The sequence below is a fragment of the Carcharhinus amblyrhynchos genome, chromosome 4 (assembly GCF_965287045.1).
Source record: "Carcharhinus amblyrhynchos chromosome 4, sCarAmb.v2.hapA, whole genome shotgun sequence".
Classification (NCBI taxonomy): Eukaryota; Metazoa; Chordata; class Chondrichthyes; order Carcharhiniformes; family Carcharhinidae; genus Carcharhinus; species Carcharhinus amblyrhynchos.
In genome coordinates, this window is record NC_137327.1 from 126,082,912 (window position 1) to 126,106,824 (window position 23,913).

Consider the following 23,913-nt stretch of genomic DNA (forward strand, 5'->3'; position numbering starts at 1 on the left):
AGCAAAGCCACAGGGTTGCTTTCATTGACACTTTCACCATGGGGAAGCTTGCTGTCCTACTGGAGCTATGTGTACATTCCACTTGCTCCTGTTTGCTGGAGGAAAGACAATGTACCCCCTAGATATGCATTAATAGGTCTCAACCACAACTTTGACTGAAATGCTAAAAACTTATAACCTCCCGTTGTCTTCAGGAAAACGAAAGAGAAAATCTTTCGGGCCTGCACATTTTCAATCAACTTGCATCTTAAGGACTGTTCAAAGAAGTGACCTATATATTTTACCCTTTGAGTAATTCAAGTGTATGCTACTACTTTAGAACTCATTTCTTTTTCTTGTGTGTGTATCTAATGTGAGCGAGGAGTTTGTTGCAATTACATCTCAGGTGTTATGAGAAATAAGCATTCATCCTTTCTTTTGATTTAAACTTATAAGAAGTTTATTTCATGTCTATTCTTTAAAGTAACATCACTCAAGGAGTTAATAACTTTGCTTCTCAAGAATACATCTTGTTGCAATCAGCCGGGAGGTGAGTAAAGAGGCAAACTATCCCACATTAATCCCATCTTTAACACTGCTTTGTGCTGTCATTCTGATCCCATTTATTTCCAGTGTACCTTCTCAATGGAAATTTCCTTCCATCCACCCTTTCTCTGTAGCTCTGTCAGACCTTGTATGAATCGCACTATACATTTTGAGTCATCTTTGGACACTAAGGGGCAATTTAGCACAGTCAGTCCATCTAACTTGACATCTTTGGACTGTGGGAGTGAACCCGTACAGAAACAAGAAGGAAGTGCAAACTCCACACAGACAGTGACCCGAGGCCGGAATTGAACCCGGATCCCGGGCGCTGTAAGGCAGCAATGCTAACCACTGAGCCACCAAATTAAAGCCAAACTCAGTACTTCTGGCCCAGATTCCACTGAATGGGCTTGAATTATGTGTATTGAGTGCTCTTGCCCATTGTCATCCTAAGGGATGGCATGGTGGCACAGCGGTTAGCACTTCTGCCTCACAGCAGTTGGCACCCGGGTTTGATTCCTGGCTTGGGTCACTGACTGTGTGGAGTTTGCACAGTCTCCTCGTGTCTGTGTGGGTTTCCTCCCACAGTCCAAAGATGTGCGGGTTAGGTTGATTGGCCATGCTACAAATTGCCCCTTAGTGTCCTGATATGCGTAGGTTAGAAGGGTTAGCAGGTGATTGTGTAGGGATATGGGGGTAGGGCCTGGATGGGATTGTGGTCAGTGCAGACTCAACGGGCCAGATGGCCTCTTTCTGCACTGTAGGGTTTCTATGATTCTATAAGGTCAAAAGGAATCTGTAGTCGCATGAAACAGATACAGGGCAATTGGCAGAACCAGAGGTGGCATGAGAAATGTTTCTTTACACACCGCAGGCAAAATCTTCCCAAAAAGTGGCAGAATGATGTTTTCAGAAGCTGGAATCTTATGGCTGTTCACGCCGACGGGATTTTCCCATCCTGCTTGCAGTGAATGGAGATTTGGCTGAGTGCCAAATTCTCCCACCTTGCTGCAGCTGGAATGGGGCATGGTAAGATTACTCCCAGCATGGTTCTCTCTGGAGAAACCAGTCAGTTTTCTCTCCAGATCTTTACACACTCTGCCAAAAATAATCAAGATGCTGGCTTTCAATTCTTCATGTGGGGGTGGGGTGGGGAGGGGGGTGGAATAGGGAGTGCTGGGATGGGGTTTGGCGGGGGTGGGGGGGGGTGGTTCAACACACTGCTAAAACCTGGGTCCTCAGCGATCGGGGTATCCTTGTCAAAGGGCGCCACAATAAGAACCACAGTAAATCTTCCCCCCACCCCCCTTGTTTAAGAAGGGGAACAGAGACTTCCCCGGGAATTATAGACCGGTGAGTCTCACTTCTGTTGTGGGCAAGGTTTTAGAAAAAATTATTAGGGATAGGATTTATAGTTATTTGGAGAGTAATGAATTGATTAGAAATAGTCAGCATGGTTTTGTAGCAGGTAGGTCGTGCCTTACTAACCTTATTGAGTTTTTTGAGAAAGTGACCAAAGAGGTGGATGGGGGTAAGGCAGTTGATGTGGTATGTATGGGTTTTAGTAAGGCGTTTGATAAGGTTCACCATGGAAGGCTTCTGCAGAAAATGCAGATGTATGGGATTGGGGGTAATCTAGGTAATTGGATCAGGAATTGGCTAGCAGATAGGAGACAGAGGGTGGTGGTTGATGGTAAGTATTCGTCATGGAGTTCAGTTATGAGTGGTGTGCCTCAGGGATCTGTTTTGGGGCCACTGCTGTTTGTAATTTTTATTAATGATCTGGATGAGGGTATAGTTGGGTGGATTAGTAAATTTGCTGATGACACCAAAGTCGGAGGTGTGGTAGATAGTGAGGAAGGGTGTCATAGTTTGCAGGGAGACTTGGACAGGTTGCAGAGCTGGGCCGAGAGGTGGCGGATGGAGTTTAATGCGGAGAAGTGTGAGGTAATTCACTTTGGTAGGAATAACAGATGTGTCGAGTATAGGGCTAACGGGAGGACTCTGAATAGTGTGGATGAACAGAGGGATCTAGGTGTATGTGTACATAGATCCCTGAAAGTTGGGAATCAAGTAGATAAGGTTGTTAAGAAGGCATACGGTGTCTTGGCATTTATTGGTAGGGGGATTGAATTTAGGAGTCGCAGCGTCATGTTGCAACTGTACACAACTCTGGTGCGGCCGCACTTGGAGTATTGTGTGCAGTTCTGGTCCCCACATTATAGGAAGGATGTGGAGGCTTTGGAGAGGGTGCAGAGGAGGTTTACCAGGATGTTGCCTGGTATGGAGGGGAGGTCCTATGAGGAGAGACTGAGGGATTTGGGGTTGTTTTTGTTAGAAAGAAGGCAGCTAAGAGGGGATCTTATTGAAACATATAAGATGATTAGAGGTTTGGATAGGGTGGACAGTGATAGCCTTTTTCCTCGGATGGAGAAAGCTAGCACAAGGGGGCATGGCTTTAAATTAAGGGGGGGTAGTTATAGGACGGATGTCAGGGGTAGGTTCTTTACCCAGAGGGTGGTAAGGGATTGGAATGCCCTGCCTGCTGCAGTTGTAAATGCGCCTAGTTTGGGGGCGTTTAAGAGATCCATGGATAGGTTTATGGATGGAAAGGGATTGGTTTAGGTTAGAGGGTCATTGTTTTTTAACTGGTCGGCGCAACATCGTGGGCCGAAGGGCCTGTTCTGCGCTGTAGTGTTTTATGTTCTATGTTCTATGTTCCCCCAGCCTACCACAGAGGTCTCAGGTACCCCCTCCTCCCCACTGCCAACTGGAGCCTGCACTTCCCTACCACCACCACCTCACCCTACACAACCCTGATCAATGGCCACTTCTGCCCCCCACCCACCCACACAAAGTCTGAGCTTCCACCCGCCTCCACTGTCTCCCCCCCGCCAATCTCTCAATGGCCATAGGCAGCATCCCCCGCCCCTCCATCTATTCCCGGCCTACCATTACATCTAGAAATGAATTCCACCAACCCCTCCCCTCACCAGGTGGCTCCCCCCCCGCCCGCCCCCGGTCCATCCCTTGATGCAGGTTGTCATTGCCAGGTTGGCACTGCCAGGTTGACATGGTGCTGTAACATTTTAACTTGTACTGTTACAACATCTTGAAACAACTACTGAGCCTGGGGCAACTCGGTATGCGATTTGCGGACCCGGTGCAATGTGTTAGAAGTAACTGGCACGTTAAAGCAATCAGTAGATTGAACTTTATCGCTAATTCCTTGTCTGGGTTCAAACCATCTGATAGCAAAGAAATATATCTTAATCTCCGGTGCCAGCTGGGCTCAAAATGCAAGCCTTTTAAATTACTTTCGCCTGTTATTAATTAGTGTTATTCCGCTATAATTTTCTTGTTATGGTTCTGGGCAATCTAATCACCTCTCCTAATGGGATCCAGGTGCATCACTCTGATTTAAAAGGGATCTTAAATCACCATAATGCCCAACCTTCCTCAACTATCTGATGGTGGCTGTTAAATATGCAATTAGGGAAATGATTACCTTGAGTAAAAGATAAACTGCAGACTGAATAATCTTGGGCTATCTGATGATGTGCTGTAACTGACAGTGGCATGCACTCCAGTCGAATTAATCGCGCAAGCACTGCCAATGCATTTGTTTTTTAATTATTGGAAAGCAGATCATTTCATTCACTTTATTAAGCTTTTGATTTCTTTCTTTTTAAGCCAGAGTCATTTTCAATTCACCGACACAGAACATCTCCCTTAAACTGACCCACTTCAATTAAAGCGGAATTAACTCATTCGGATTGTCTGCAATCTGCGCACTGAGTTCCTCCACTCGCCTGTTTAACTGGTGTACCATTTTCCAAGGTGTCGTTGTTAATCACTTGTAGAATGAGCAAAACGTGTGTCCGAGCTACAAAACGCTGCTGTCGTTCTGCTGGAAAAGTTGAAAATTCAGAATGGAAGAAGAGAGGAACAAACTGAGGCCATTCAGCCCACATGATTTCTTGCGGCGATTGGCAATAATCATTGTTTGCAGTTTAGAGCACTGGAACCCCTACGGTCAGTTACAGCACATCATCAGATAGCCCAAGATTATTCAGTCTGCAGTTTATCTTTTACTCAAGGTAATCATTTCCCTAATTGCATATTTAACAGCCACCATCAGATAGTTGAGGAAGGTTGGGCATTATGGTGATTTAAGATCCCTTTTAAATCAGAGTGATACACCTGGATCCCATTAGAAGAGATGATTAGATTGCCCAGAACCATAACAAGAAAATTATAGCGGAATAACACTAATTAATAACAGGCGAAAGTAATTTAAAAGGCTTGTGTTTTGGTGTTGTGAGGCAGCCTTGTTAACCACTGTGCCACCATGCATAGCATGGAGTCTTAAATTATGGAATGGCAGAGATAGAAGTCTTGAAGCAAATTTATGCATGTCCTGAAAAATGGTGCTTGGCAGGAGCAAGCTGAGGCCATTCAGCCCACATGATTCCTTGTGGTGATTGGCAATAATCATTGTTTGTCGTTTAAGAGTATTGGCAGTAGAAGGTTCAGAGTTGGACCAGTTTGGAACTAATTACATTTGAATCCCTGTTGTGATAGTGGAGTCAGACACTTTAGGAACTTTCAAGCGGTTATTGGATAGGCACATGGAGCGCACCAGAATGATAGAGAGTGGGATAGCTTGATCTTGCGTTTGGACATATCTCAGCACAACATTGAGGGCCGAAGGCCCTGTGCTGTGCTGTACTGTACTGTTCTATGTTCTAATCCATAGAATCCCTACAGTGCAGAAGGAGATCATCCAGCCTGCAGCAACAACAATCCCACCTCAGCCCATCCTTGTAAATTTCTGTATTTATACTGCTAATCCCCCTGACATTAATGGGCAATTTAGCACGGCCAATTAGCCAGTGTGCAGAGCACCTGGAGGAAATCCACGCAGGCACGGGGAACATGTGCAAGCTCCACACAGACGGTCACCCAAAGTTGGAATTGAACCAGCGTCCCTGGCATTGTGAGGCACCACTGTGCCACCATGTGTATCATGTAGTCTTAAATTATGGGATGGCAGAGCTAGAAGTCTTGAAGCAAATTTACGTGCATCCTGAAAAGCGGTGCCTGACAGGAGGTATTCTGTCACAGCCCACAAGAGACCGCAGGCATCTGTTAGAGGAACACAAATGGCTATATGGCATTATGGGTGCCATTTAGCATTAAGCCTTCACTGGGTTTGAACCCATGCCATTGGTATCATGCTCCACTCTCCAGCCATCTAGCCAATTGAACCAACTATGTGCTGGACATATGCAGATCACAAAATGATGTAGGGTGGGAGAGGACGGGAGCCAAGGGGAGACAACCTCAAAAGAAATGGCAAATGCCGTGACATATAGACTGTGTGTGTTTCTGTTAATCCTGCCTCAAGTCACTGAATAAAATGACCTTTTTCTGTTCCGCTTTGGTGTGGTTGCACAAGCAAGCCAGTGTGCAAGCAACCCTGACACTGCAGGTGGGATGCCGCAGAATGTGATTCTTTCCCACAACGTCCAAAGAAACACATTATTATCAAGTTAGAAACTGTCTCCTTCGGAGCAAAATGTTGGTTTGTGCATAATGTATGCCCATTTGCACGTAATTCATCTCACTCGTGTCAATATTTCACAAGCCTCGAGCTGACTGGGTTCCACAGCTTTGATATCTTAATATGCTGCAGGTGATCCAGATCAGAAAGCAGTGTTTGAGTAGAGCTTGTGCGCTGTTTCAATACTGAGAGGATTAACATAATCATTTGGAGGGGTGATATGTACCAGTAGACAATGACATGAAAAGTTAAGGAGACAAATTGGATGACACAATAATGAAGCCCCAGAATCTCTAGAAGGTTAGAGAATGGACAGAATCTCTGGCTGCCGATCTGTTGTGTCCTTACCCAGCCTTAAGTCCCAGGGTTGTGGACAATTTCAAACGATGATGAAACATGCATTGCTTGCAATGCCTCTTTGAAGGAATGGGTGTCAGGCTGTTGGTACAGGACTTTATTCTGGGATTTATGAGTCAAACGTTGCTGCCATCCCCAACTGCTGTCACCACCTCAGGCAGAGGTGGGACCCACAACTGCTCTAATTAAAAGGGAGTCTGCATTTAAGGCAGTGGCAGGCTCCATTTTCACTCCGATATAGAACATAGAACACTACAGCACAAACAGGCCCTTCGGCCCACAAGTTGCGCCGATCATATCCATACCTACCAGGCCATAGAACTATCTGTAACTCTCAATCCCATTAAATCCCATATACTCATCCAGAAGTCTTTTAAAAGACCCCAGCGAGTCCGCCTCTACCACCACCGACGGCAGCCGATTCCACTCACTCACCACCCTTTGAGTGAAAAACTTACCCCTAACATCTCCTCTGTACTTGCTCCCCAGCACCTTAAACCTGTGTCCTCTCGTAGCGACCATTTCAGCCCTGGGAAATAGCATCCGAGAATCCACCCTATCTATACCTCTCAACATCTTCTAAACCTCTGTCAGGAGGTTTGACAGGCTCATATACCTGCATCATGGGGAAGCAATGGCCGAGTGGTGTTATCACTGGACTATCAATCCAGTAACTCAGCTAATGTTCTGGGACCCAGGTTCAAATCCTACCATGGCAGATGGTAGAATTTGAATTCAAGAAAAATATCTGTAATTAAGAATCTACTGATGACCTTAAAACCATTGTCGAATCAACTCATCTGGTTCACTAATGTCCCTGAGGGAAGTAAATCTGCTTAGTTTACTTAATCTGGCCAACATGTGACTCCAGAGGCACAGCAATGTGGTTGACCCTTAATTGCCCTCTGAACAAAGGCAACTAGGAATGGGCAATAAATGCTGGCCAGCCAGCAATGCCCATGTCCCACGAATGAATGAAAAATAACATGCAATCTTGCTTGGTGATGCGGAGGTTGGGGGGTGGGTGGAGGGTTGGTTGGAGAGGAGGATGCAGTGGAGTGTGGTCAATGGAAGTGCAACCAATTAGAGTTCTGACAGGGCTGCATAGTGGCACAATGGTTAGCATTGTTGCCTCACAGCGCCAGGGACCCGGGTTCAATTCTGGCTGCAGGTCACTGTCTGTGTGGAGTTTGCACATTCTCCCCTTGTCTGCGTGGGTTCCCTCTGAGTGATCAGGTTTCCACCCACACACCAAAGATGTGCAAGTTAGGTTAATTAGCCAAGCTAAATTGCCTCTTTGGTTTAGGAGGAGATTAGCAGGGTAAATGTGGGGATAGGGCCTGGGTGGGATTGCTATTGTGCAGACTCAATGGGCCAAATGGCCTAATTCTGTACTGTATGGATTTATGAATCCATGCTAATGGCGTCCTGCTCCTCCTGTCTTTTCCCGCATATCTTTGGGAAACCGGAGCACCCAGAGGAAACCCATGCAGACACGGGGAGAATGTGCAAACTCTACAGTCACCCAAGGTCAAAATTGAACCCAAGTCCCTGGTGTTGTGAGGCTAACCACTGTGACACCACGCATATCATGTCACTTTAAATTATGGAATGGCAGAGATAGAAGCCTCGAAGCAAATGTATGTACATCCTGAAAGATGGTGCTTAACATCTTGGCGTAGTCCACAAGGGACGACAGGCATCTCTGTCTGTTGGAAGGATGCAAATGGCCTTCACAAGGTTTGAACCCATGCTATTGGTATCATGCTCCACTCTCTCGCCATCTAGCCAACTAAACCAACTGACCTCCCCCCCAATTGCTGGATGTTGACAGATTACAAAATGATGTTGGGTAGGGAAGGGTGCGGCGGGAAGTGGGGTGATTGCGGAGGGTGGCACACACAAGCAACCATTCTCTTTGTTCAATGTCATTTGGCCACTTTCAAACAATATGTGGGAAGACACTTTGTAAAGCCTCCCAGCCCTTTGACTGGTATCAGTGCTGCGACCCCTCCCGCCATCTCCCTGGCCCAGAAACCTTGTAGCCTGCGGCTTTAACCATTTGGTGCCAGCCTTCCCCTGAAATGAGCGAAAGTGTAGAGCCTTCCTGCCCACAGGGGAAGTGGCTTTTCACAGAAGGAGGCTGGGAGCTGACAAATGTAGTACAGATCAAATCCCCACACGTCTTCTTGGAAGCAACCACAACAGGGTCTTGACCACTAGGTTAGAGAATCAGCCCGATCTGCATCTTTCCCAAAAGGACATCAATATTTGATGGGTTATTTTGTGATCAAGCAGCATTGCCAGATTATGATTTGCAATACTGCGGGGAGCTGACTCAATGATTCACGTCAAACAATGGAAGGGATTAGAAGACTACAACGCCGAAACTGATTAATCCAATTTCCTTTGAAGATTCCCCCTTTGCTTGGTCCAACCTGATATAAATTTAGATGCACCCAGGGCTATGCATCGCACATGCTGTGATCTGTAAATTCTCTTTGTCTTTCTCTTAATAGGCCGGCCAGCCAGTCTGATCTGCAGGGCTTTCTTTGGGTACAGCTCGGTAAACCCAATAATTTACTGGATGAAGGGTGAAAAATATATGGAGGAGTTGGAAGACAGCCAGGTTAAAGAGAGTGATATCAGGTACAGCTCATGCATTATTATTGCAGCACCGCAATCTACAGCATTTTAAATAATTTATCTAAACTTCCAGCCACTTCACTTGACAAGGAAATGTGATTTCTCTTCGTAGTAATTTGATCAACCAGGTCAACAGGGGTGAACTGTCTCCTTTCTTGATCTGAACTAGCCATAATAGAGTTTGAATGTAAAAAGGTGGCGATATTGCAAAATTTAATATGTATTTTGTATATGTTTAACCGTGTATGGTTTGATACAAGAAGTAAGCCAGTAGATTCCTTAGGTTAACATGTAAAGAGGTTTTTTGTTTGCTAAAATTCACTCAGAAAATACTAACAAAAGGTTTAAAATGTGCAAGTATATCCAACTACCTACTAATGAAAAAATACACAATGCACACCTTCCCCCGTTACTCCGGCAAAACAAAAAACAAAGCTCTATGGATTATCAAATATTAAACACCTGACCCAGTAAAAGGAAAGTCAAGAAGAACACATTTCCACAGGCTTGTTTACAGCTGTCGGGTCCCAGTCCACAGTAGCTGCTGGAAATTGGGGCTTTGCACTGCCAAAAGTGGTATCAATTCAGAATTCTCCTTTATCAACTCTCGGTTTGCAGCAATGAGGTCTTCTGGTAGGTTTTTCTTCCAAATCCAAATAGCTTACTTTTAGTGAGAAGGGTTTCAGAAGGAAGAGAGAAGAAGTAAGGTTGTTGCCACTGTGGTCGCCTCTCTCTGACCACATTTGAAAAACCAATATCTTTTCACCCAAAAGCTGGATCACATGATGTCTCCCTGGGAGGCCCATAGACGTGATGTCTCCAGACAAGTAGGGGCAATTCTCCCAACCCGCTGCATTTCTCTAGCAGCAGAATGGCCTGTGAGACATCAGCGGAGGCTATTTAGCAGGCTCCCCACTGGGCACGATGGCCATCACACATCTCTGGCTCCAAGATATTTGGAGTAATCAGCTCTGTGTTGGGGCTGATTTAAATATTTCAGCTTCATTAGCCAGTCTGGGGCTGAAATCTCTGGGCTCTGGACCCATGAGCGTCTCTCTCACCCCCCTCCAGCCAGGCACCTCCTTCTCATACTGCACTGAAATTTGAGCTGAGACTTTTATGCTCCAGTCGCAAAAGTGACACTTGAACCTCTTAACCTCTTAACTCAGAGACAAGATTGCTGCTCATTCAGCTGCACCTGATACACCGAGCGTATAGGCAGAATTTTACGGTTTCACTCTTCCCAAAATCATAAAATCCCACCCGAGGACACCAGGTCTTTGCATGGTCCAGCCTTGCCTGCTCCGATTCCCGTGGTGGATAGGGTAGTCGAATTCCGGCAAATGTTACCTTTTTTCTTTAAAAGACCTTGGGATGTTTTATAATGTTAAAGGCGCTATGCAGATGAACTGTGTTGTTGATGTTGTTGGGTGCACAGAATGACAGAAGTCATGGATTTGATTGAGTGGCACAGTGGTTAGCACTGCTGCCTCACAGCACTAAGAACCTGGGTTTGATTCTCGGCTTGGGTCACTGTCTGTGTGGAGTTTGCACACTCTCCCTATCTCTGCCTGGGCTTCTTCCAGGTGTTCCGGTTTCCTCCCACAGTCCAAAGATGTGTGTGTTAGGTTGGTTGGCCATGCTAAATTGCTCCTTAGCATTAGGGAGACTAGCTAAGGCAAATATGTAGGGATATAGGGATAGGGCCTGGGTGGGACTGTGATCAGTACAGACTTGATGGGTCGAACAGCCTCCTTCTGCACTGTAGGGTTCTATGATTCTATGGTTCAATAAAGGTGATGACAGGGAGATAAACTCTGGAAATGGTAATGACATTTGCGACTGGTGTCGAGTGACATTTTGCATATGGCGAATATGAACTACACAACTACACAAAATTGGTTGTGGAAATCATTGGAGGAGAATTACCAGGTTAAATCTCTGGGAAGTTCAGGACTGGATGTGTACCCAATACAGGGATATTACAGATTTTAGATTCTGCAGTGTAGATGTTGAAATAAAACAGCCTTTCCTACATTTTTTTTAATTCTTATTAAAACATATTTTGTTTTCTTTTTTAATTTATTTATTAGTGTCACAATTGGGCTTTAATTAACACTGCAATGAAGTTACTATGAAAATCTCCTAGTTGCCAATTCTGGCACCTGTTCGAGTACACTGAGGGAGAATTTAGCATGACCCATGCACGTCTTTCGGTCTGTGGGAGGAAACCGGAGCACCTGCAGGAAACCCACGCAGATACAGGGAGAACATGCAGACTCTGCACAGACAGTGGGCCAAGCTGGGAATGGAACCTGGGTCCCTGGCACTGTGAGGCAGCAGGGTGAACCACTGTGTCACCATACCACCCCAATCATCATCCTAATCATCAGTTCTGCTGCAAGTTGCACCTGACACGTCATGACCTGTTTAACTCCTTAAACAAATTGACTGATCTGTATACTTCAGTAAAGGTCACTGTAGTTTCCAGCACGAGATCTCGTCTTTGGGTCCTTCTGGATTTTGGGATGCTGGATAAGGAGCCTGGTACCTTAGGACATTAAGGCAAAGTCACAACAGAACAATGCAACAGGCTTGAATCATGGATGGGAGATAGTGCAGAAGGTTGGATTGTTCTGTGAACCATAGGCCCAGGAAACTGAGAGAGGAAGGTGGGAGTCTGGAACTCACTGCCTGGTTGAGTCATCGAAGGAAAGAATCAGAGAATCGATACAGTGCAGAAGTGGTTATTCAGCCCATTGAGTCTGCACCAAATTTCTGACAGAGCATTTGACCCAGGCCCTCTCCTCTGCCCGATCCCTGTAACCCCATACATTTATGGTGAATGATGTTTCAGTAGGCGAGCAGTTCAGGAATGGTGACCACAATTCAGTAAGCTTTAAGGTACTGATGGATAAAGATAAGTGTAGCCCTCAAGTTAAGGTACTAAATTGGGGGAAGGCTAATTACAACAATATTAGACAGGAACTGAAGAATGTAGATTGGGGGCACATGTTCAAGGGCAAATCAACATGTGGCATGTGAGAGGCTTTTAAGTGTAAGTTGATAGGGATTCAGGACCGGCACATTCCTGTAAGGATGAAGGATAAGTATGGCAAGTTTTGGGAACCTTGAATAACAAGAGATATTGTGAGCCTAGTCAAAGAGAAAAAGGAAGCATTTGTCAAAGCTAGAAGGCTGGGAACATACAAAGCAAGTGTGGAATCCGAGGAAAGCAGAAAGAAACTTAAGCAAGGAGTGAGAACAGCTAAAAGGGATCATGAAAAACCATAGGCCAGCAGGATTAAGGAAAATCCCAAGGCTTTTTATACATATATAAAGAGCAAGAGGGTAGCCAGGGAGAGGGTTGGTCCACTCGAGGACAAGGGAGGGAATCTATATGTGGAGCCAGAGGAACTTGCTGAGGTATTAAATGAGTACTTTGCATCAGTATTCACCAAGGAGAAGTACTTGGTGGATGGTGAGTCTGGGGAAGGGTGTGTAGATAGTTTGAGTCATGTTGAGATCAAAAAGGAGGAGGTATTGGGGTTCTTGAGAAACATTTAGGTAGACAAGTCTGCAGAGCCTGATGGGATATATCCAAGAACACTGAGAGAGGCAAGGGAGGAAATTGTTGGAACCTTGAGAGAAATCTTTGTATTCTCACTGGCTACAGGGGAGGTCATGATGTGGAGATGCCAGCGTTGGACTGGGGTAAACACTGTAAGAAGTCGCACAACACCAGGTTAAAGTCCAACAAGTTTATTTGGTAACAAAAGCCACTAGTTTTTGGAGCGCTGCCCCTTTGTCAGATAAGTAGGAGTTCTGTTCACAAACAGGCCATATAAAGACACAAACTCAATTCACGAAGTAATGGATGGAATGCAAGTCTTTACAGGTAATCAACTCTTAAAGGTACCGACAATGTGAGTGGAGAGAGTGTTAAGCACAGGTTAAAGAGATGTGTATTGTCTCCAGACATGTTAGTGAGTGAGATTTTGCAAACCCAGGCAAGGTGTGGGGGTTACAGATAGTGTGACACCTTAGAACCTTAGAGCTCCAAAAATTAGTGGCTTTTGCTACCAAATAAACCTGTTGGACTTTAACCTGGTGTTGTGAGACTTCTTACAGGGGAGGTCCCAGAGGATTGGAGAATAACTAATGTTGATTGGAAGAACATGTGATGAAATTTCCAAAAATTTGGTTCAGCCAGATCTAGCGACTTTACACAAGCACAGTCAGCTTTTTAGTGAAATTTTCATTGATTAAACAGCAGGGAGATAGGGTTTTGTGAGAGTTCAGCAACGGGATCTAGATGTACAGGTACACAGATCACCGAAAGTGGCAATGCAGGTGGAGAAGATAGTCAAGAAGACATACGGCATTCTTGCCTTCATCTGTCGGGGCACTGAGTTTAAAAATTGGGAAGTCACGTTGCAGCTTTATAGAATCTTAGTTAGGCCGCACTTTGAATATAGTGTTCAATCCTGGTCGCCACACTACCAGAAGGATGTGGAGGCTTTGGAAAGGGTACAGAAAAGATTTACCAGAGTGTTGGCTGTTTTGGAGCGCATTAGCTGTGAGGAGAGATTGGAGAAATTTGGTTTGTTCTCACTGAAGTGACGGAGGTTGAGGGGAGAGCTGATAGAAGTCTATAAGATTATGAGAGGCATGGACAGAGTGGATAGTCAGGAGCTTTTTTCCAAGGTGGAAGAGTCAATTACTAGAGGGCACAGATTTAAGGTGTGAGGGGCAATGTTTAAAGGGGATGTACGAGGCAGATTTTTTACACAGAGAGTAGTGGGTGCCTTGAACTCGATGCCGGGGGAGGTAGTGGAAACAGATACGGTAGTGACTTTTAATGGGTATCTTGACAAGTACATAAATAGGATGGGAATAGAGGGATATGGTCCCCGGAAGAGTTGGGTGTTTTAGTTAAGCCAGGCAGCGTGGTGGGCACAGGAGGGCCAAAGGGCCTGTTCCTGTGCTGTAATTTTCTTTATTCTTTGTTCATTATCATTGCTAATCCATCTAACCCACATGTCTTTGACACTAAGGGGCAATTTAGCACAGCTAATCCCCCTAACCAGCACATCTTTGCACTGTGGAACGAAACCAGAGCACCGGAGGAAACCCTCGCAGAGACAGGGAGAACGTGCACACTCTACGCAGATGGTCACCCAAGGGAGGAATCGAGCCCCGGTCCCTGGTGCTGTCAGGCAGCACTGCTAACCACTGTGCCATCATGTTGCCCATTCGCCTTCTCCACTGAGAATCAGAAACTCTCAGAACATTTAAGAAGTATTTTGACATTCACTTGCGCTATCGTAACCTCCAGAGCTATGAGAATGAAATCATTGCTGTCAGATCTTTGACGACCAGTGTGGATATGATGGGCTGAATGGCCTCTTCGTGTGCTGTAAATGTCTGTGGATCTATGAATGCGTCACAATCATATGTAACATCGATCATTAGTAACCTTGACAAAGATTGTCTTGGTGTTACGAGCAAGATGAGCACTGAAAAGGAGGAATGTGCAAGGATGTGGTGATAACAGGACATGAATTGCTACTTAGGAGAAAGCCAGCGTGGGCCTAATCACCTTTCTGTGCTGTTTCAATTCTATGATTTTATTCTCTTCTATGGACAATGATACAAAAGGGCCCAGAATTTGGTGAAAGATTTTGAAGAAGCTCGATCCAGTCTATAGACCCCAAGAAGATGCAAATTTAAGCTGATGATAATGTACCAAAGTGTGGGTGAGAAAAGAATAAGGGAAAATAATGCAGGAAACTGGAGCATTTATGCGCGACAAGGGTTTGCGTAGCTTTTGGCTAAGTGCTTGCACTGAAATAACATAAATCAGCTGAAGTCTTGCATTGTGACTGACCTCTGCTGTGTCTCAGATCGCAGGTTTATTTGTCACAGGGTGCAGGATGAATCAAACACTGCACATTCCAGCACTATATCCTTCAGAGTGACCTGTGCATATATATATCAATGTAATATAACTGGTTCAAACAGAAAGACAAAGTTTGCTATTACAAATCCTATTACTGTCATTTCACTATTGATTTTGCAGTGGCACCTTGGTCGGCATGTAGCTCTAAGTAGAAGCCAGAGGGGAGTGAGATTGAATCCCCAGCCTTGGGATTGATGCCCCCAGCACTAAGCGACGCATTCTGCCCATTCCCGAGAAGGCTATTTTTTTGATGGACTATCTTGTCAATCACAAGGTTCTTTTCGTTCCCTCTCATCATTTTTTTTTTCGGTTCTGAGCAATCAAGTTGTACTTATTAGTGGAGAAATTCACTCTCTCATAAAACGAGTGCAGCTCACAAACTGTAAACCGGTGCACTTACCTCAAGGTAGCCATTTAAATAAAACAAGGTGGATCAGAGGGCGCCTCGTCATAACTGTTGAAAATATCTAATTTTCTCTCCTCCATTGGTTTCTGAAGTCATCAGGTAAATCAAATGCTACTTTATCACAGTACGTACACAATCATCCAAGACAAGGTTTGAAAGAGAGGCTTTGTCTGCCGGTTCAGGTTGAAGGACAACAGCGGAGTTCACTCAGTCACTCGGTTGACTTGGCGCAGAAGTGTGCTGAACGATGAAGTGAGGTGGGATAATACCCAGCTCCCTGGTACTATGTTCCTCGCACTGTATTCAACAGTAAAGGATTTCTCTCCCATTACTGTGACCTTCTGTACTTATTGAAGAGTGCTTACTTGCGAAGGGGCAGCGCGGTGCCACAGTGGTTAGCACTGCTGCCGCACACTACCAGGGAACCGGTTTCGATTCTGGTGTGTGGAGTTTGCACATTCTGTGCGTGGGTTTCCTCCAGGTGCTCCAGTTTCCTCCTGCAGTCCAAAAAATGCGCAGGCTATGTTGGTTGGCCATGCGAAATTTCCCCTTAGCGTCCCAGAATGCTTGGTTAGAGGGATAAGCAGGGTAAATATGTGGAGTTACAGGGATAGGGTCTGGGAGGGATTGTTGTCAGTGCAGTCTCGATGGGCTGAATGGCCTCTTCCTGCCCTGTAGAGATTCTATGGTTCTATGAAGCAGTGGGTGGGAATTTTCAGCCACCGGTGCCCCAAGACCAGCAACTCCCATGTGAGATCAATGGATCCATCGAATTTTCTGTCTCGCTGGCTATGATTCCCATGGCCAGCGGGCTGGGAAATTTGTAGCCACCATGTTTAGCACCAAGCATCCTTGAGCTGTTTCATTGCTTTTTAAAATTCCACACAGAAAGTGGAACTCTATGTTTCGTTTGGACCCAAATATCCCAAAATGTCTCTCAGCTAAGATTGCCTGGGTATGGCTAAACTGTGGGGAGGTGATGGCCTAGTGGTATTATCGCTAAACTGTTAATCCAGAAACTCAGTTAATGTTCTGGGGACCCAGGTTCGAATCCCACCACAACAGATGGTGGAATTTGGATTCAATGAAAAATATCTGGAATTAAGGATCTACTGATGACCATGAAACCATTGTTGATTGTCGGGAAAAACCCGTCTGGTTCACTGATGTCCCTTTAGGGAAGGAAATCTGCCGTCCTTACCTGGTCTGGCCTACACGTGACTCCAGAGCCATAGCAATGAGGTTGACTCTTAACTGCCCTCTGAACAAAAGCAATTGGGGATAGGCAATAAATGTTGGCCAGCAACGCCCATGTCCTATGAACTAAAAAAAACTGTGGTTCTCTCTATATTTCAGGTGCTTTTGCTTCCTGTAATTTTATTGCTTACTGGATGATTGCAGATAGAAAACAGGATTTACGGTAAAATGCTCACTTGGTCTAGTATGCGTCACCTTTGATATATGCATCATTGCTGAGTGCGAGCTGTTCTAAGCGTATAAGATGTCCTTCTGGTGTAGGATTACACCGGCGCCTTGCAACTCGCTCATGCTGAGAAGCCATAAAATTCAGATATCAGATGTAGATTCAAGGAGCAGATGTTCTATTTGTTTGCCACAGTTGCAAATACGCAAACATTTATTTGACTGCATTGCACCATTTTCAAATCAAAGTAACACTCATTAAAGTTTCATGTATATAAAATAAACATGACCCACTGAATGATGAGAATAAAGGCTACTGATAGCTCATTCAGGAGAAAATCTGATGTCAATTTTTGAGCTTCCGAGTCTTCCTCGCTCGCGAGCCGTCAGTCATGGTTAATTGTGCACTGTGCATGCGGAGCTAATTATTGTACATCACCCATTGATTAACATGTAAATTGGTTTGCATTTCACATTGTGCCCTTTGGAACACAGAGCGACGCGCTCACTTCAGATGGGCTGTCTTCAGTCTGTTTACACAGCGTTGGTGCTTTGTGTTATCAGTGGCTTCAGCGCACAAAACAGTGGGCCACAATAGGACTGGTACCAAAGATGGCAAGATGGAGGGAGGGAGGAGGGGGTAGAGTGGGGGAAAACCGCAGGCACCCATCAGCTTTACTGTATGATTACCTCCAATGATTTGTAGAGTCTTCCCAATAATAGTTTTCTCCTCCCAATCCACCAAGTTTCTCCACCCCCTCCCATGCCTACCACACACGCTACCCCCCCAACTCTTTCTGTCATAAATATTAATACGACAACTGGCAAAGTAGAAAATAGCCTCTATTCAAGAATTCAAGTGAAAATGGAGCAGCTTTCAGTTGTGCATTCCACACTATAAGCAGTCTGGATAACATCTCGCACCTTGTCTTGCTTCCTTTCCGATCTGCCCTTCAGTATTGATGGCTGTGCCTTCAGCTCCCAAAGCCCTAATCTCTGGAGTTCTCTCCCTGAATCCTTCTGCCCCTCCACCTCCCTCTCCTTGACTAAGCATTTGATCATCTGACCCAACAGCTACTTCTGCGACTTGGTGTCAAAATTATGTTCGATTATGCTCCCATGGGGCACTTTGGGATATTTGCCAGTGCATTAAATGCAGTCCATTGTTGGTGTACAAGTTTAAAGTTGCAAGTTTATTTACTAGTGTCACAAGTAGGCTTACTGCAATGAAGTTACTGTGAAAATCCCCTAGTTGCCACACTCCGGCGCCAGTTCAGGTAGACTGAGGAAACATTTAGCATAGGCAATCCACCCAGCCAGCATGAACATTGGACTGTAGGAGGAAACTGGAGCACCCAGAGGAAACCTGGTTCAAATTTTTGAATTCAAATTCCACCATCTGCTGTGGCGAGATTCGAACCTGAGTCCTCAGAATATTACCTTATTGAGGAAATCCACAGAGACACAGGGAGAACATATAGACTCTGCACAGAGAGTGACCCAAGCTGGGAATCAATCCTGGGTCTCTGGCGTTATGAGGTGTTAACCATTGTGCTACCATGCCTAAACATTTGACCATCTGCCTGAGGAATTATCACAGTAAGTTCATTGCAGTTCATTGCAGGGTGGCACGGTGGCACAGTGATTAGCACTACTGCCTCACAGTGCCAGTGACCTGGGTTTGATTCTCGATTTGGGTCACTATCTGTGTGGAGTTTGCACGTTCTCCCTGTGTCTGCGTGGCTTACCTCCACGTGCTCCAGTTTCCTCCCACAGTCCAAAGGTTAGGCGGATTGGTCATGCTAAATTGCCCATTAGTGTCAGGGGGACTAGCTCGGGTAAATGCATGGGATAATGGGGATAGGTCCTGGGTGAGATTTTGTCGGTGCAGGCTGAATGGCCGCCTTCTGCACTGTAGGATTCTATGATGTAATGTGTGCCTACTTGGTGACATTAATAAATAAACTTAAATTTAAACTGAGAACTAATACCTCCTTCTGTGCCTCAATGTCAAAATGTTGTTCGATTATGCTCCCATAAATGCAGTTTGTTGTTGGTGTACAGTCTCCACACACATCCACACACTTCGAAACCAACATAGCTCCATGAGCTACTTTTACTTGAGCTATCTTTTTATCCAATTAACCCCATGGTAGATGGAAAGTGAGAGTAAAGGGTTACAGAATTGCATCTCTATGGCCTGAATTTTACGATTGGGGGCGCGCTCGAAGTCAGGGCAGGCAGGAGCAGATGAGAAACTTGGAAACAAACGTAGAGGAATTAAAGTGGCAGGCTCTTCACATCACCAACCTTGACATCCCATCAAGTTTTAATAAGCCAGACATTTTTTGACACTGTTGACAACTCCACGTGTGTGACTTGTTTCACCTTGATGGCTCCCTGTTGAGATCTTTCACCGGTGCACTCTCTGTGTGACATGCTAAATTATTCCTTCAATTTGTCAAGTCTCGCAAAATATACTTACTGCATATCCTTCTGTCAAGTGACTGGGGCTCTGGAATTTTAAGGTATAAAGTGACACTTCTGAATGATGTCCTTTTTCTGTCAAACATCTAATTTCTTTATTAATTCTATACATCAAATAGTCTTTGCACGCATGGCTTCTTCAAGCCATGTTGAGTGTTGCGTGTGGAGTTTATTGAGGTTCACTGTTGTTCATTGGGTCTATCTGATTGAAAGCAAAACTAACATTTCTAACTCACCTCTTAATAATGACTACATTCTAAGCTCAAACAGCAGACAGTTTGCTCTCCCGTGGCAGATTCTCTTCAGAATGATATCAGAGATTTGGAGGGTCAGATTGTGAGGGGAGGTGTATTCCCCCGAGTACAAAATATTGAGAGTTGATCTGATCAAGGTGTTTGCATTGTTAAAAAGATTCAAGTGGGTAGATGTGGAGGAACACCACATGTGGAGAACCCACTTGAGACAGCACTGCGAACCAACTATGCCACCGTGCCACCCCACCCACAGTAGGGAGACACGGTGGCACAGTGGTTAGCATTGTTGCCTCACAGTGCCAGGGACCTGGGTTCGATTCCCGGCTTGGGTCACTGAGTGTGTGGAGTCTGCACATTTTCCACATGTCTGCGTGGGTTTCCTCCTGCCATCCAAAAGACATGCTGGTTAGGTGCAGTGGCCGTGCTAAATTCTCCCTCCGTGTACCCGAACAGGCACCAGAGTGTGGTGACTGGGGGGTTTTCACAGTAACTTCATTGCAGTGTTAATGAAGGCCTACTTGTGATACTAACAAAAATACTCTTTCTTCCAAAGGAAGAAATGGGGAATGAAGAGAAGCAATCTTAAAATTGCTTCTACAAAACTCCCAGTACATTTTCTATGCCACTGCTTGACTAATCAGAGCAGACTTTAGGAGTTTTGTTGATTGAGATTGATATTCTTTGTTTAAAGGGGGGTAACATTGGCACAAGGTACCAATCAGCCACGATTTTACAAAATGGCCCGACAGGCTCAAGGGATGGAATGGTGTCCCCTTGTTCCTGTAAGCATATCAAAATCCTCCCTACTGGAGGCGTGACTGTAGAATCACTCAGATGTTTCAAATTGCAACCAATTCACAAACCATTTCAAGCGTGCAGTCACACAGCAATGTCAGTTTTAATTAAGTACTGCACGCTGTGTGTTAAAGGTTATCAGCTACCCCTGGGGATGGAGAGCTCACTGGATATGTATACACAATGGAAGGGTCACAGCCTCATTTCCATTGATAGTGAACTGAGGATTAACTTCAATCACGCTGTGCTGTGCTGAAGCGACTTTAATTCAAGGCCACCATCATTGGGAGTGAATGCAGTGCGCCCACTGCATAGATAATATGCACAATTTACTGAAATAAATGTGAAGTGTTGCAAACATTTATAACATCCATCATCTCAGGATTCTTTTTTTTTGCGTTGGCAGCTTTTCTTTTGTGTTTAATTCATCGCGGAGTATTGGAGTTGTAATAGACCATTCCCCCAAGAAGGATATTAGCGTATGCCTTGAATATGCGGCCTCCCTGATGCTCCCATCTCCAGTCGGTCACCGGAATCAGTGAAAAGAATAAATTGTGGTTCGGGCCTGACTTTTTCAGAAGGCAGGGATCTCCTTTCCTGCCATCCACAGGGTCCATGGCAACACTAAGTGTCCCGTAGACATTTCACACTCGAATGAGCATCAGTTGGCGACAGGCGAGATTCCTGCCCCTGTCCCACACTCAAGAGGAACTTCCTAAGTCTGACTGTGATGGGTTTTTTTGTGAATTTAGTTGGGTGAAGGCATTTACTCCACATCTGTACTGAACCATTTAATTGCTGATTGGAGAAAAAAAAGGACACGTCTTTCTTTTGTTTGAAAAAGAAAGTTTTTAGTTTTTACTGAGTTAAAGACCAACCCAGGCAAAGATATAGAAGTATTTAAAAGGTAAACACATTTTTTAAATCTTCCTAAACCCATGTTCTCACACACATACATGCGTACACACACAGGCACACGTGCACACACGCAGGCACATGTGCGCGGGCGCACACACACACACACACACACAGTTTGTAAGTAATTACATGCTTCATCAAATCATAGATCCATGCTAAAAGATAAAATAATTGAACATTCACTCTTTGATTCCTTGGGCGGTGACAGAAATTGTTCCACGTTTGTCTTTAGAACCCAGCAGTTGATTTGAAGCCACTCTGCAATTGCCAGGCACAATTTATTTTTAAAACATAATCTGTATTTTCGAAAAGGTCAACGACTTTTGCACCTGAGGTTCTATTCGTTGTAAATTCGCTATCTCTGTGCTGGATCTCTGTGCTGGGGCCTTGCCTTTCGGGAGAAGAGAGGGGAGCTCTTTAGTGCTCCATTGGCAGTGATTTTTATCTTGAGCAGCTTAAATGCTGTGAAATCTATGTCCGTAATGACTCCAGGAGGGGTTTGTTTGTCTGATGTTTAAACTGAAAGCAGATCTCCAGGAGGTAACCCATGCAGACTTTCAGACTCTGCACAGATAGTGACCTGAACCTGGAATTGAACCCGGGTTCCTGGCACTGTGAGGCAGCTGTGCCAACCACTGTGCCGTCGTGCCATCTGTTCTCAAAATGCTCCCAAACAAAGCTTACAGAAAGCCCCTGTACCAAAAATCCCACCAGTGTAAACAACCGGAAAATTCTGGTCACAGTGTTGCCTTCCATTACAGCACTGACTGACCTTCAAAGCAATATTTCCTTGTTGTAGAATGCTTTGGAACGCCATTAATTTTCTTCGTGCACGCCAGCTATTGTTGTTGCACTGTTAAAACGACCAACAGTGGCATCTGTTAGACTGAACGATGCATGGCTACTTCCAGACAACAACATGTTAGTTGTTGTTGAGCAATCCAGAGTAGCTCGGGATTGCTCTCTTTGCAAATTCTCATCTGCGAGTGAATAAATACCCCCTGTTCTCCAAAGTGTAAAAGGCCTTAAAATATCGGGGCAGCCACAGTGTGTTTTAGTTATAGATTTGGAAGAGAATAATTAATCTGCTGTCTAAGATGCGGTCAAACATCTTGCGTTGCGAGTGACATGTAATCAGCTGCAGCATCAGTGAGACAATGGCCATTGAGTCACAAAAGTAGAAAAGTTAAAACTAGCATTCTACAATGTTAAGCATCATTGCATTTGAAAGAAACAATAGATAAAAGACTTGTGCTGAAAGAGTTTTCATGTCTTTACGATTCAGCTTCACAATGTCTTTTTATTGACTTATAGTCACTGTTCTTATGTAGGAAATATATCAGCCAATTTGCAAACAGCAGGATCCCACAACCAGCAATGGGACAGTGACCAGACAATTTTGGATTATGTTGGCTGGAGGAACTCCCCTGCACTTCATACACCTCTAATTCCCCTCCAACCCCATTTTCAAGTTTGCCGATGGCACCACCATAGTGGGTCGGATCTCAAACAATGGTGAGACAGAGTGCAGGAAAGAGATCGAGAATCTGGTGAGCTGGTGCGACAACAATAATCCTTCAATGTCAGTAAAATGAAGGAGATAGTCATCAACTTCAGGACGCGTAGAGGAGGACATGCCCTTGTTGACATCATTGAGGGTGAAGTGGAAACGGTTGAGAGTTTCAAGTTTTTTTGGTGTCCAGATCACTGACAACCTGTCCTGGTCTCTCCACGCCAATGCTATAGTTAAGAAAACCCACCAAGACCTTTATTTTCTCAAGAGGCTAAGAAAATTTGGCACGTCTACTACGATTCTCACCAACCTTTACAGGTGCACCATAGAAAGCATATTTTCAAGTTGTATCACAGCTTGGTATGGCTCCTGCTCTGTCCAAGGCTACAAGTAACTACAAATGGTCATGAGTAAAGCCCAGTCCGTCATGCAAATCAGACTCCCATCCATTGACTCTACGCTTCCCGCTGCCTCAGAAAAGCAGCCAGCATAATCAAGAACCCCACACACATCCTGGATGTATTCTCTTCCAGTTTCTTCCATCAGGAAAATGATATTAAAGATTGAGGTCACGTACCAACCGACTCAAGAACGGCTGCTTCCCTGCTGCCATCAGACTTTTGAATGGACCTTACATTAAGCTGATATTTCTCTACACCCTAATTATGACTATAACACTACATTCTGTACTCTCCCCTTACCATCTCTGTGTGTGGTATGCCTTGTCTGTATAGCATACGAGAAACAATACTTTTTACTGTATACTAATGCATGTGACAATAATAAATCAAATCAAAATAGATTAGTACGACTGGATCATTCACATCCGCCTCAGGAGGCCAATGGGACCTTGGTTTAATATCTCACCCAGTGCATGCTAGCGGTGCACTGAAATGTTAGCTCAGGTTAGCCAATCAAAATCCTGGACTTTCTATTCAAAAGGTTGCCATTAATCTAACTAAAATTGATTAACCCAGTCCTTTTTTTCTCTCTCTCCAAATGTAAAGTGGAATAGTTTGCAGTAAAAGACTGAATATTGTCATCTGCATTTGGAAGAATATT

At 44.8% G+C, this 23,913-nt stretch overlaps 1 protein-coding gene across 1 annotated transcript in view; it reads left to right on the plus strand.

The window, feature by feature from the left end:
• Nucleotides 1-8,981: 8,981 nt before the first annotated feature.
• il1rapl2 (interleukin 1 receptor accessory protein-like 2) overlaps nt 8,982-23,913 on the plus strand; it is a 59,707-nt gene continuing 44,775 nt past the window's right edge. Inside the window, exon 1 of the mRNA XM_080188034.1 lies at nt 8,982-9,097. Coding sequence (XP_080044160.1) covers nt 9,036-9,097 — 62 coding nt within the window. The 5' untranslated portion in view covers nt 8,982-9,035. The remainder of the gene's footprint in view (nt 9,098-23,913) is intronic.